This window comes from Myxocyprinus asiaticus, chromosome 7 (genome assembly GCF_019703515.2).
Source record: "Myxocyprinus asiaticus isolate MX2 ecotype Aquarium Trade chromosome 7, UBuf_Myxa_2, whole genome shotgun sequence".
In the NCBI taxonomy this organism is placed as follows: Eukaryota; Metazoa; Chordata; class Actinopteri; order Cypriniformes; family Catostomidae; genus Myxocyprinus; species Myxocyprinus asiaticus.
The window spans coordinates 28,773,261-28,788,351 of NC_059350.1; the positions used below are offsets into that span (position 1 = coordinate 28,773,261).

General features: G+C 36.8%; 1 protein-coding gene and 1 long non-coding RNA gene across 4 annotated transcripts in view; one reads left to right on the forward strand and one right to left on the reverse strand.

Annotated features, from left to right (window-relative positions):
- Positions 1–15,091, reverse strand: part of LOC127443757 (uncharacterized) — a 600,892-nt gene that overhangs the window by 405,147 nt on the left and 180,654 nt on the right. The gene's annotated exons all lie outside the window — the stretch shown is intronic.
- The window catches only part of lonrf2 (LON peptidase N-terminal domain and ring finger 2), a 76,514-nt gene that overhangs the window by 8,539 nt on the left and 52,884 nt on the right, over positions 1–15,091 (forward strand). For 2 of the 3 annotated variants that reach the window (XM_051702483.1, XM_051702484.1), the window contains exon 2: positions 6,561–6,679. In XM_051702483.1, coding sequence (XP_051558443.1) covers positions 6,561–6,679 — 119 coding nt within the window. Of the gene's footprint in view, positions 1–5,444; positions 6,320–6,560; positions 6,680–15,091 lie in introns of those variants that run through there. The other variant, XM_051702485.1, reaches the window with a different exon arrangement.

Here is a 15,091-nt window from a genome sequence, read left to right on the forward strand (position 1 = left end):
TTTTGGAAGCAGAAGGACATAAATGTTCTATGTGATTTCGGGCTGTGGGCTACTGGCTTCTTTCACTATGCGGTCTGAATTTTCATGCTTTTTTGCCCTACCTACCTACTTTAGGCAAGCACAACAGCATCACCCATCTCACGTGTAGAAACTTGTCAAGCGGTGCTGCAACATTCATGTTAGAAGCATCATCAGTTACAAAAACAAAATCTTTTGCCATGATTTGACATTGTTTTGCAACATTGTGCAGTAGCTCAACAGCATTCACACCCGTATGGCTAACATACATAGCTTGTTTTTGTGTCAGTATGCAAGCTGCGAGCTTCCACTCAAAAATCAGAACAGAAGACTGTTGTTTCTCCATCTTTGGGTGTAATTGTGTAATATGTTTCCTCATGTTATTCGTATTCCCGAAGTATTTGAATTTGTTGTGACAGTGTTTGCACACAGTTTGGCTTTTATCGGTTACATTTTTTCCCTTCTATTTCAAAAAACCCAAAATGTTCCCACATAGTCGCTTTCAAACGTGATGGTGCAGGTCGTAGTTTGTCCATCTGTGTCCAGACGAAGTGATTTCGATAGTATATGCATCTCTAACCATTTGTTTCTAGCATCTCACTCCTTTTCTGGTGTGCATATAAGCTGCACGGTTTATATTGAACTCCGAATCAATTCTGAATTTGAGAATCAATTCAGAATCTTTAGAGAGAGAATCGCTATGCATCGTTGATTAGATTTTTTTTTTCTCACTCCCTACTTCAGAAGTCTGCCACTGACTAATCATGTTTCAATTTCGATCATGCTCTGAAATACTTAGCTGCAGAATTTTAAGAGTATTGTATGATAAGCGCAAATTTTCAACACATGTTTTTAAGCCTTATTTTGTTATAACATAAATGTATTAACACAACATGGTAACATAAATACTGAAGTGATGGTTCCCTCTGAAAAATTCAGATTCTAAGCTTTCAAATGATACTTCATATGCCTGATTTATGTATATGGGGACTTTAAAGTTTTCATCGTAAACTTTTTTCGCGATATAGCACCCCCCTTTGGATAAAACTCTCCATAGAGTTTAAGGGGATAATCCGATATTATGAAGTGTTTGACCGCATCTCATTATTACATCTGTTTTCAAGTAGACCATGTTATATTCAAGGTAATAAAACTTTGCTGGGTCTCGTCTCTAAAGTCAGAAAAAAAAAAAAAAAACAGTCATTGTAAATGCAGCAGGTCAGTGAAGCGAAGAGAGAGCTATGAGATTATGAATAAAGAGACACTTCTTGTTTTATGAATTTGATATGCTATAAGTGCGTAAAATGACAATAAACAGAAAAGTAATGATTACGCAAAAAATAGGGTTGGGAATAGTTCCATTCTTTAAAAAATATTGGAATCGTATGATCTTCATGACTTTCGGTTCTGTTAACGGTTTTCCCTACGTGAAATATCCCGCCAATGTGGATAGAACACTGTACTAAAATACTCAGTGTTTCTGCAGCATCGCTGCCCTCTATTGGGTGTACAGCGTAAAACACAGAGCACTACCAGTTTATTTTGATTCCTGAATGAATGAGCTGGCTCTTTTGAATCTACAGCACGAAGCATACAGTGCTTACGGTATTGTCCAATTCCCGAAAGAACAATTCTAATACAGTATGTTGGTTCTTTTGATTCTACAGTGCAAAACATACAGGGCTTCCGGTAAAGTCTGATTCTTATACTGATGCGCAAGTTATGAATGTCCAACTCAAAATGAAAAAAGAACTGATGAAGTTTCACAAGCCCGTAGTACAACATTAGACAACAGAACACAGTGTAAACTGTCTCTGGGACTGTTACTGCTTTGTAATGTTAATTCAGATCTGTGAGACTTTAATCAAGCAGTGCAGTTACTGACCTGTTCATATGACAATGTATAATTAAAGATACACATGTTTTGTTGTAATAAGTGGAATTTTATAACAATAAATTATGGCATATTTCTTGTTTTAGATTTTTTTCTTTATAAAGCATACGTAGGATCAATTATTGGATTGTATTAATGTCTCAATACTGCAAACACACCTTTTTATAAGAATTATTACATTTATAATAACATTTTGTTATATCTGCTCTGTAGAAATCTGAAACAATCTCATAATTTTGCAACAGAGTGCAGGGGGCAGTAAATACTATAAGAATTGTATTTCTCATTTAATAATGAGAATATTAGGAATCTCATCCAATAATTCTACCTCAAAAGTTTTAAACTAATTACTGGAATCATTACTGGAACCATTAAGTAACCGGAATCGTTAAGAGGAATTGGAACCGGAATCGTAAAATTTGTTACGATTCCCATACCTAACAAAAAGCCTCTTTAACAGTTTTATTTCTCATATTTTCTGAACATTGTTAATGAAGTGAGCTAACAGTGTACAGCGGAGCTAAATCTGTACATAAACTGTTTCCAGCACATTTACAATGGAGAGGAATCCCATGGCAGGCGTTGAACCTGAGAAACTGATAAAAGCGATATTTCGACAATATCGGGAAATGGCAAAACCATGGATCTGGGAAGTTGCCAAATATATTAAACTGTAGCCCAGGGTGTGAAACTAGCACCGTCACCCGCAAAATGCAGCGAGGCTGAATCCAGTTCACAAGCTCCTCGTCCAAATGTATGTGCGGGTAATTTTTGCTCATCTACCCGCAACAGGCGGACGACCTGTGTGAAGTCACGGAGTGACACATGACAAGAAATGCTGTTAGTCACAAAGACACGCTAGAAGAAACACTATTATATTTTTAAGAACAGACAAAAGTAAAGCGGTCAGTGGTTGTGTCTGATTCGCTGTTTGTTCAGAGGCGTGCAGCACGAGCCTGTCTTGTGGAACACACAAGCTTTTCTGTTTCATTCATCTGAAAACAGTTTGCAAGAATAATGTCATCTATGAGAATGCTGCAAATTATCTCCGATCATCTCAGGAAGTGCTGTGAGTTTAGTTCGCTTTATTTCCATGTGGATAGCATGCATTGTGAATGCATCTCTGCAGGTTCAGTAATATATAGCTCCAGAAAAATTAAGAGACCACTGCAAAATTATCAATTTCCCAGGATTTAGAGCAGAAGGAAGCAAGTTTTCTTCCAGGATAACCTTGTACATGGCTTGATTCATGCGTCTTTCACAAAGATGAATCTGCCCGATTCCAGCCTTGCTGAAGCACCCCCAGATCATCACATCAAGTCACCCAGCAGCAATGTGAAAGACTGGTAGAGAGCATGCCAAGATGCATGAAAGCTGTGATCGAAAATCAGGGTTATTCCACCAAATATTGATTTTTGAACTCTTCCTAAGTTAAAACATGAGTATTGTGTTGTTTAAAAATGAATACGAACTTGTTTTCTTTGCATTATTCGAGGTCTGAAAACACTGCATCTTTTTTGTTATTTTGACCAGTTATCATTTTCTGCAAATAAATGCCCTAAATGACAATATTTTTATTTGGAATTTGGGAGAAATGTTGTCAGTACTTAATAGAATAAAACAAAAATATACATTTTACTCAAACACATACCTATAAATAGTAAATCCAGAGAAACTGAAAATTTTGCAGTGGTCTCTTAATTTTTTTCCAGAGGTGTGTATTTTTGTATTAAAGAAACAAAGACGAAAGTGATTCAATCATAAAGTAACACAAGACCCATTCACCTTGAACCTAAAATTGAGTTCTATTTTCTTTTCTTTAGGCAGTATTAACTGTACCAAAACGCAATACAAACACAAATTCGATAAGAACACACATTTGGCAGCATTATTTTGGAAACACAAAGGGAATTTATTAGGCTTATTTATTATGATTATTATTGTCTTTACATTTATGATTGTCTTTAGTTCTTAATCTGTAGGCTATTAGTAATTTTCCACCTGGTGTCATTGACGGATGCTTGCGTGATGGCAAATGGAGCCGTTGGAGATGGTAAATGTTTGGATTTGGGGAGGTGGTTAAATAAGATTTTTTGAGCTCCATTATTTTATGGCTTTTTTTCGTGTAGTTTAAAGTGCAATTTGGATTTTAGAAATCTTTGTTTTTCATGTTTCAATAAATGAATTAAATTTTTAAAGCAAAATCAATAAAGCAAAAAAAATCAGTCAAGCAGGGGGTTGATGATATAATCGTATATCGCAATATTTTTTAAGGTGATTATCGCTAAATTCATTTTTACATATCACCCAGCCCTAGTATAAACACACATCTTTAAGAGTCATTTGGCATGCTAGCGTGTATTATTTAGCGTGTGCGACAATGTTTTGTTGTCGGTTATGTACAGTACCTTAGCGGTGGCAATAATGCGGTCGTCTGGACTGTTCTTTCCCATCAGTAAACGTGTTAAGTCCAACACCAAGATGAAATAGTACATGATTTCAGAGACTTGAATGTCTTAAACTGACTCGTGCAAGCACTAACAGTGCGCATCAAGTACTGAGGATAAAGCAGCACGATGCTAATATCAGAACCAGAAGGGTTTTTCTTACAAGTTGGAAGGATCCAATCCACCATTTACTTCCATCTTCATATTTATCTTCTCATAACAACTTTGAAATATTATTCAGCATTTCTATATACATTTTAATGGTTTTCAATTTCTTTATTTACCTCATTGGTACCTGAGAAACACAGTGCTTTGTTTACCAATTTTTCCACCCTTTATGGCAGCGGGGGTGTGTTTGATGCAATTTAATACTATCTATGAAAGCTTGAGACCATATAGCAATGCAGCGTGCTAAATTATTACAGAAATATTTTACTATTATATATTGCAATCATAATTTATTATAATAATAATTGGTAAGAATGTAAAAAAAATGATCTTTTAAAGAGGATTCAAGTATAAAAACCCTAGAGAGTAAGTCTTATATTGGCAGTAAACCATGGGCAAAACATGAATTTTGCACAATTGGAATAATTTACTAGTTTAGTTTTAACACCTTGTTCAACATGAGAGCTGCTGTTCAATTTTTTGTTTTGTTTTAAGATTGACATCTAAACTGTGGCAACAGTGGGTTTTTTTTTTTTAGTCCAAATTGTGCAGCCCTGTAATTTAAAAAAATTCTCATTACAGTATAATTATGATCATTTTAACCATTATTGTGTAGCCCTATCTCAGTTATGCAATTATACATAAAAAAAAATGTGTGTATGTATGTATATACATATATATATATATATATATATATATATATATATATATATATATATATATATATATCCTTCATTAATTTAGCCTAAAATGTGCCTTTTTCTCATGTTCTTTTAAATTGAAAACCAATGCCCTAGTTCATACACACACACACACATATGTACATACATACGTGTGTGTGTGTGTGTGTGTGTGTGTGTGTGTGTGTGTGTGTGTGTGTGTGTGTGTGTGTGTGTGTATGTATGTATGTATTTATTGTATACACCAATCAGCCACAACATTAAAACCACCTGCCTAATATTGTGTTAGTCTCCCTCATGCCGCGAGCGGTTATCTGAGTTACCGTAGACTATGTCAGTTCGAACCAGTCTGGACATTCTCTGACCTCTCATCAACAAGGTGTTTCCATCTGCAGAACTGCCCCTCACTGGATGATTTTTTTTTGGCACCATTCGGAGTAAATTATAGAGACTGTTGTGCGTGAAAATCCCAGGAGATCAGCAGTTACAGAAATACTCAAACCAGTCCATCTGGCACCAGCAATCATGCCACGGTCCAAATCATTTAGATCACATTCTTCCCCATTCCGATGGTTGATGTGAACATTAACTGAAACTCCTGACCTGTATCTGCATGATTTTATGCACTGCACTGCTGCCAAACGATTGGCTGATTTATAATCGCATGGATGATCGCTGACTGACATGTGGTTTGATGTGTTGTGCATTCTGAGATGCTATTCTGCTCACCACAATTGTACAGAGGGGTTATCTGAGTTACCATAGCCTTTCTGTCAGCTCGAACATGTATGGCCATTCTCCTTTGAGCCTTTTCATCAACAAGTCATTTCCATCCACCGAACTGCCACTCACTGGATGTTTTTTGTTTTTGGCACCATTCTGAGTAAACTCTAGAGATTGTTGTGCTTGAAAATCCCAGGAGATCAGCAGTTACAGAAATACTCAAACCAGCCCGTCTGGCACCAACAATCATGCCATGGTCGAAATCACTGAGCTCACATTTTTTCCCCATTCTGATGGTTGATGTGAACATTAAGTGAAGCTCCTGACCTGTATCTGCATGATTTTATGCATTGCACTGCTGCCACATGACTGACTGAATAAACACATAAGTAGGTGCACAGGTGTTCATATATCTATCTATCTATTATTATTATATTATACTGTATATAAAAAGTCTTTGTACAGTGGTGATATGGTTTATATGCTGGTATGGATTTTTTTTTGCTTTGATTGTAAATCTACATTTTTGAAATGTTTTAGCCACTGTAATATGGGTTTGACCTACAGCAGTTTTATCTAAATAATACAATCTATATCTTTTGAGTAAAAGCTCTTTTTTTTCCTCCATAGCACCCTCTATCTGTAGACTCCTGGCACGGCGGGCTGAGCTGCATATGGAAATGAAAAATTTCAGCCAAGCAATCCTGGATGGGGATGCCATGTGCCAACTTCGCCCACGGTGGCCAAAGGTAGGAATGTTTGAGGAGGATGCACATATCCACAAAGAACAGCTTTAAAACCCTACAGCTTTTTTTAGTGTGTAAATTAGACACAAAATGGGGACGCCAAGGAGGCACACTGTAAATGTATGTGGGAAAACTGTCCCAAATGAAGCATCAACTTGACAGCATATTCTGTGCAGAAACACAATGGGAGATTTAGGTTACTCTTTTAATTGTATCTTTTATATCAGTTTAATTGGGTTGACTGTAACTTTGAAACTGGCCCCAAAATTCTTTGTTCTTATAGAAAGCTTACACATCTATATGTGGTGTGTTTTCCAAAGGAAATGGCCATAACTGAGGTGTTTAGTAATTGATGTGTATTACATCTGGTTCGATGTATGATTTCCTTTAAATTCAAATATAGCTTTTTTAAAACAAAATGTCATCTGCTGTGAGGTGGGCGATATAAGCAAATTGATGATATGATTGTTCTTGAAATTTTTGGTCTATAAGGTGACAAGAAAAAGTATGAACCCTTTGGAATTGGCTGGTTTTCTGCATTAATTGGTCATAAAATGTGATCTAATCTTCAAAGTCACAAGTGCTTAAGCTAACAACACACAATTATAATCTTTCATGTCTTTACTGAACAAATCCCATTAAACATTCACAGTGGTGTGTAAAAAGTAAGTGAACCCTTGGAGTTAATTACTGGTCTATTCTCGTTTGGCAGCAATAACCTCAACCAAGTGTTTCCGGTAGCAGAGGATTAGACTTGCACAACATTAAGAAGGAATTTTGGACCATTCATCTTTACAGAACTGCTTCAGCTGAGCCATATTCTTAGGATGTCTTGTGTGAATGGCTCTCTTGAGGTCATTCCAAAGCATCTCTATTGGGTTAAGGTCTGGGCTCTGACTGGGCCACACAAATAGGTGGATTTATTTATTTTTTTTAAGCCATTCTGTAGTGGATTTACTTTAATGTTTAGGGTCATTGTCCTGCTGCATCACCCAACTTCTACTTAGCTTTAGCTGGTGCACAGACACCCTGACATTATCCTGTAGGATATCTTGATGAACTTGAATTTATTTTTCCCTCTGATTGCAAGTGGTCCAGGCAGCAAAGCATGATGCTCCCTTCACCGTACTTTCATGTTGGTATGCAATGCCCTTTTTTATGCCATACGTAGTGCTGCGTGTTCTTCCCAAGCAATTCAACCTTAGTTTCGTTAGTCCACAAAACAGTTTCCCAGTAATTTGTTCCCAGTGGAGTGTCAAGGTGGTATTTGGCAAACTTTTTCTCCATTAACCAACATCTTATGGAGTTTTGTGTTTCTTGCCACAATCGCCTTTGGCTTGCTCTCTAGGGTTCTAAATACAATTATTATTTAATTTTTTTTATACACAATTTACAATCATATTTAATCAAACTACACAATGATGACTAAGACATTATAGATATTACAGTTTCATTTTCTGTTAATGCATGATTTTCTGTAAAGCTGCTTTGAAACGATGTGTGTTGTGAAAAGCGCTATACAAATAAAAATGACTTGACTTCAGGCATGTAGCAATGTTTTTGTGTGAAAGCAGTGCTTTCTTTGTGGTGTCCTGCCGTTGACATCATCCCTGTTTAATGTTTTCCGTATAGTACACTCATGAACAGAGATGTTAACCAGTTTCAATGATTCCTTCAAGTCTTTAGCTGTCACTCTAGGGTTCTTTTTTACCTCTGAGCATTCTGTGGTGTGCCCTTTGAGTCATCTTGGCTGGACGGCCACTTCTAGGGAGAGTAGCCAAAGTACTAAATCGTCTCCATTTATTGACAGTTTGTCTAACTGTGGACAGCTGAATTATTCAAGCTCTTCAAGATAAATTTGTAACCCTTTCCAGCTTTATGCAAAGCAACAATTCTTGATCGTAGGTCTTCTGAGATCTCTTTTTGCGAGGCATAGTCCACATCAGAAAATGCCTCCTTGTGAATAACAAACTCCAAAATGTTTGAGTGCTTTTTTTAGAAGTCAGATTAGCTCTAACCCACACCTCCAATCTTGGAAAATAATTGGATGCCAAGTTTGCCAACTCCTGACTCTAATTAGCTTTTGTTGATGTCATTAGCCTAGGGGCTCACATACTTTTTCCAACCTACACTGAATTGTTTGACGTATTCAATATGTACAAGAACAATACAATTATTTGTGTGTTATTAGTTAAAACAGATTGTGTTTGTTCATTATTGGAACTTAGATGAAGATCAAACCAGATTTTAAGACAAACTTATACAGAAATTTAGGTAATTCCAAAAGGTTCACACACATTTTCTTGCCACTGTATATATCATAATATATAAATTTTTATGGAAAGTGATTTAAAAGAAAAAGGATGTGGTACTTTATTTAAAACAACACCCAAAGCAGTGGTAGACCTGTCATGTCTATTGCACTGAAACAACTTTATCAATAGATAACTAATTATTACAAATATTTTATCTATTAAATCTGTTTTGCATTTTTTTTTTTTTTTTTGTCCCACAAAAATGAGGCATAAATATGTTAAGCAGTTATGGCAAGAATTTGCTTTGATTCTGAAGCAAACCCCTCCATCACCTATTTGTTTTTGACTTAGCCTTCCATTTGATACTGGAAAACTTTTTGGTGACTATAATAGCATATATGCACGTAAAGCTTTACGTGTATCTTCTCTCTTTCACCATGTTTTTTTCCCATTACTTTCAATCTCCCGTGCAGGTAAAGAGCTGCAGCCTGTTAGTCACGCTGCGCACACAGATATTTACATATTGCGGTATATACAGGTGCATCTCAAATTAGAATGTCGTGGAAAAGTTCATTTATTTCAGTAATTCAACTCAAATTGTGAAACTCGTGTATTAAATAAATTCAGTGCACACAGACTGAAGTAGTTTAAGTCTTTGGTTCTTTTAATTGTGATGATTTTGGCTCACATTTAACAAAAACCCACCAATTCACTATCTCAAAAAATTAGAATACATCATAAGACCAATAAAAAAAACATTTTTAGTGAATTGTTGGCCTTCTGGAAAGTATGCTCATTTACTGTATATGTACTCGATACTTGGTAGGGGCTCCTTTTGCTTTAATTACTGCCTCAATTCGGCGTGGCATGGAGGTGATCAGTTTGTGGCACTGCTGAGGTGGTATGGAAGCCCAGGTTTCTTTGACAGTGGCCTTCAGCTCATCTGCATTTTTTGGTCTCTTGTTTCTCATTTTCCTCTTGACAATACCCCTTAGATTCTCTATGGGGTTCAGGTCTGGTGGGTTTGCTGGCCAGTCAAGCACACCAACACCATGGTCATTTAACCAACTTTTGGTGCTTTTGGCAGTGTGGGCAGGTGCCAAATCCTGCTGGAAAATGAAATCAGCATCTTTAAAGCATGAAGTGCTCCAAAATTTCTTGGTAAACGGGTGCAGTGACTTTGATTTTCAAAAAACACAATGGACCAACACCAGCAGATGACATTGCACCCCAAATCATCACAGACTGTGGAAACTTAACACTGGACTTCAAGCAACTTGGGCTATGAGCTTCTCCGCCCTTCCTCCAGACTCTAGGACCTTGGTTTCCAAATGAAATACAAAACTTGCTCTCATCTGAAAAGAGGACTTTGGACCACTGGGCAGCAGTCCAGTTCTTCTTCTCCTTAGCCCAGGTAAGACGCCTCTGACGTCTGTGGTTCAGGAGTGGCTTAACAAGAGCAATACGACAACTGTAGCCAAATTCCTTGACACGTCTGTGTGTGGTGACTCTTGATGCCTTGACACCAGCCTCAGTCCATTCCTTGTGAAGTTCACCCAAATTCTTGAATCGATTTTGCTTGACAATCCTCATAAGGCTGCGGTTCTCTCGGTTGGTTGTGCATCTTTTTCTTCCACACTTTTTCCTTCCACTCAACTTTCTGTTAACATGCTTGGATACAGCACTCTGTGAACAGCCAGCTTCTTTGGCAATGAATGTTTGTGGCTTACCCTCCTTGTGAAGGGTGTCAATTATTGATCTGTCAGATCAGCAGTCTTCCCCATGATTGTGTAGCCTAGTGAACCAAACTGAGAGACCATTTTGAAGGCTCAGGAAACCTTTGCAGGTGTTTTGAGTTGATTAGCTGATTGGCATGTCACCATATTCTAATTTTTTGAGATAGTGAATTGGTGGGTTTTTGTTAAATGTGAGCCAAAATCATCACAATTAAAAGAACCAAAGACTTAAACTACTTCAGTCTGTGTGCACTGAATTTATTTAATACACAAGTTTCACAATTTGAGTTGAATTACTGAAATAAATGAACTTTTCCACGACATTCTAATTGATTGAGATGCACCTGTACTATATAGTAAAATCTCTACTGGTTTATGCATTTTATCTCTGCCACGAAATATTTCGCCATACCAACCAGCCGTAATCTGCATCTGCGTAATCTGTTATTAATCGAAATAAAATCGCGATATTACGTAGTGCGAATATTAAACCGCAAAGACTGCAATCTCATAAAATAAATAGTCTGCGCTTGCTGCACTAATGTGCGCAGCTCTGTTCTCTGTTGTGTAACACATACTCAAAAGTATGCGTGAGTCTAATGAGCAGAGCACGTTACATTTTACAGCGCTTTTAGATTCACTAATTGCACATTTGCGTAATTTCAGATATGCTTGGCTGCTAAAAGTTATTGTCCAAATCTAAAGTAACGTTTTAACACCGGGTTTTGTGGACAGAAGAGTGGATGAGAGCATTTTACATGAGGCTGAATCCAGCTTCTTATTCGCCAGCTTTTTATTCACGCTATCTGTTCCCCTTTCCATTTCTCATGTGAACAATTAAACGTCCTCATATGTGCAATATTTCAGTTCTGCAATGTATTATTGCACAATATAATCTCATGTTTAATATGCAACTCACTCGAGTTTAATATAGGGCTGGGTGGTTTTTCCAATTAATTCAAATTTGCGTTTTGACACGATTTTTTATATTTTCTTTTAAATAGACATTTTGCAAAAAATATTGCAAACGCTATAGTTAGATACATTGTAAATCCACCAAAGGCTGAATGAGGAAGAGAGAGAATTTACAGCGCTTGTCTCAATGCCGCTCCCGATCTGATCAGCTGCACGTGTGTTGCGCCCTCCAAATGAACGTGACAGTTTAACACGGAGACTGATATAAAAGACAGCGGTAATATTCCCAGTACGATTGTACACAGTGTGATTGTAGCTAAGCTTCGTCCATCATGCACCATATACAGCGGCTTAAGACCATAACTGGCCCTGGAGTGCGCATGTTGATGAACGGTCTCCTTTTCTTTTTACCCATAAAAAAAAGCGTTAGTTACGTGACCGTTATGGGCGCTTAATTTCTAATCATATGGATAGGCTATATATGGGAGAATCAAACATCCACCCCTCCTTTTTGCCATGATGATTCAGATAGATCGCTAATTATTGCTTTGTTCTGTGACGTGTTTCAAGTGTACTGGATCTATTCACCTTATTCAGCCCTGCCCCTTTTCCATGCTCTGCTCTTTTGAATTTTGTCATCTAACTTCCTGTTTGCATTAGCGTGTACTGAGATCAAAATGGATTACGTGTAGGAGCACAAAGTATTTTTCCCCAAGAGTTGATGGTGCGAGTCTACGCAACCCCTTTACTACGTGGAAATGCCTGTTTATGTGTTTTTTCTGTTACTGTAAATGTTCGTTTTTTTTCGACACCTGCTGAGATAAATTGGACCTGGCAGATCTCATTCAGACAGCTATGACACTGCACTTTTTCATAATACAAGCATTTCATTGTTATACGTGTAATTCTGCTTATTTTTTAGGTTTCAAATTGTTAATAATTTGTTAAAATGTGTAGTTGACATGAAATTTCAAATAGGACAGCTTGTATTATTTTATATGCAAGTTCATGACATTAATTGCAATGATTTGTACTTTTTAAAATTGATTTTTTCACCCCACATTTTTAAGAGGCTTAAATGTGATTAAAATGTTGTAAATTAAATATAAAATAAATCATACTCTTTTATATACACTGGCGGCCAAAAGTTTGGAATAATGTACAGATTTTGCTGTTTCGGAAGGGAATTGGTACTTTAATTCACCAAAGTGGCATTCAACAGATCACAAAGTATAGTCAGGACATTACTGATGTTAAAAACAGCACATCACTATTTGAGTAATTTTTGATCAAATCTAGACAGGCCCCATTTCCAGCAGCCATCACTCCAACACCTTATCCTTGAGTAATCATGCTAAATTGCTAATTTGGTACTAGAAAATCACTTGCCATTATATCAAACACAGTAGAAAGCTATTTGGTTTGTTAAATGAAGCTAACTTTGTCTTTGTGTATTTGAGTTGCCACAGTATGCAATAGACTGGCATGTCTTAAGGTCAATATTAGGTCAAAAATGGCAACAAAAAAAAGAAACAGCTTTCTCTAGAAACTCATCAGGCAATCATTGTTTTGAGGAATGAAGGCTATACAATGCTTGAAATTGCCAAAAAACTGAAGATTTCATTCAAAGGTGTACACTACAGTCTTTAAAGACAAAGGACAACTGGCTTTAACAAGGACAGAAAGAGATGTGGAAGGCCAGATGTTCAACTAAACAAGAGGATAAGTACATCAGTGGAGTCTCTAGCTACAGGAAGTGTGGGGTGAAATGTCACCTGATTATCTGGACAAACTGACAGCTAGAATGCCAAGGATCTGCAAAGCTGTCATTGCTGCACGTGGAGGCTTTTTGATGAGAACTCTGAAGTAGTTAAGAAGTTCTGACATTTTTTCAAATTGTAATAGTAATTTTCCCGTTATTAATGTCATGACTATACATTGTGATCAGTTGAATGCCACTTCGGTGAATAAAAGTACCAATTTCTTTCCATAAGAGCAAAATCTGTACATTATTCCAAACTTTTGGAGGTGTGTGTGTGAGTGTGTATAAAAATATAGTATCACCCCATCCCGGATTAACACTCAAAAATCTGCTCACCTGAACTATAACACGATGGGTGAATGGCATGATAATATTTCCACAGGTATCATACAGGGATATTTTTAATTACTTTGTCTCTTGGAGTTTCATGAGCACAAAGGCATATCAGTATGTCCACAGTGTAAATGTAGGATCTTTCTACATTACTTTCTAGACAAACTTGATAATTTATAGATATTAATTTCTAGATAACTTTCTAGATAGACTTGAATAATGAATACATAAACTGGCTAAGAATTATTTAGCAGTTTTATTATTCTATTATTTGTGACATCTGGGTTTACTAGATTTTAATTTATTTTACATTTACACTCTGACAACTTCCCCCTTTTGTGCATTCCTACATTTTTCTTGCACACCTTTGTTTCCTATAATGAAAAGAACTAGGATTTCTCTAACCAGGTTGCCTTGCATTCTAATAAAGAACATACAATTTGAATCATGTTGGAGTACATTTAAAAGTTGAAAAAAATTGATCGTCCATAAGTTTAAAAAAAAATAATGTTTTTTTGGAATGCCAAAGTCCCAATCCTCGTGGTGGCATAGTGACTCGCCTCAATCTGGGTAGCGGAGGATGAATCTTGTTGCCTCCGTGTCTGAGACTGTCAATCCGCGCATCTTATCACATGGCTTGTTGAGCGCGTTACTGCAGAGACATAGCTATTCACACTATTCTCCGCGGCATACACGCACAACTCTCCACGCGCCTCACCGAGAGCGAACCACATTATGGCGACCATGAGGAGGTTACCCCATGTGACTCTATCCTCCCTAGCAACCAGGCCAATTTGGTTGCTTAGAAGACCTGGCTGTAGTCACTCAGCATGCCCTGGATTCGAACTCGTGACTCCAGGGGTGGTAGTCAGCGTCTTTTCTCGCTGAGCTACCCAGGCCCCCATGAATTGTTCATAAGTTTGATTACATTTTTTTTTTTTTTTGCCATATCGCCCAGCCCTAGTTTAATGTGCAATTCACCTGTACTTACCCTCACTATCTGCAAAAGCTCACCACTCTGCACATTACATTCTCCCTTTTAACATTTGTACATAAAATATCTATAAACGGCAAGTTTTCAGTAAATATGATATTCTCTGCATTTTTTTAATTTTTATTTTTTACAAATGTTTATCTTTATATATAATTATATTATATTTTATTATTTTAATCTAGGGTATATTAGACACATTTTATGTATATGACTGCATTTCTTATTTTTATAATTTTAGCTTAGTTGTTGTATTCCCTCTGTAGTATTTGTGTTTTATTGATAATAAAGCTATTTATGATTCTGTATACTATTTCCTTGTGAATACGTCGTGTGACAGTAATCACAGTGCCTATTTTTATAGATTTAGTGCTGCCTTTTTAAAGGGTGAATTAAAGGTGAGACACTGTTGGATAATGCATA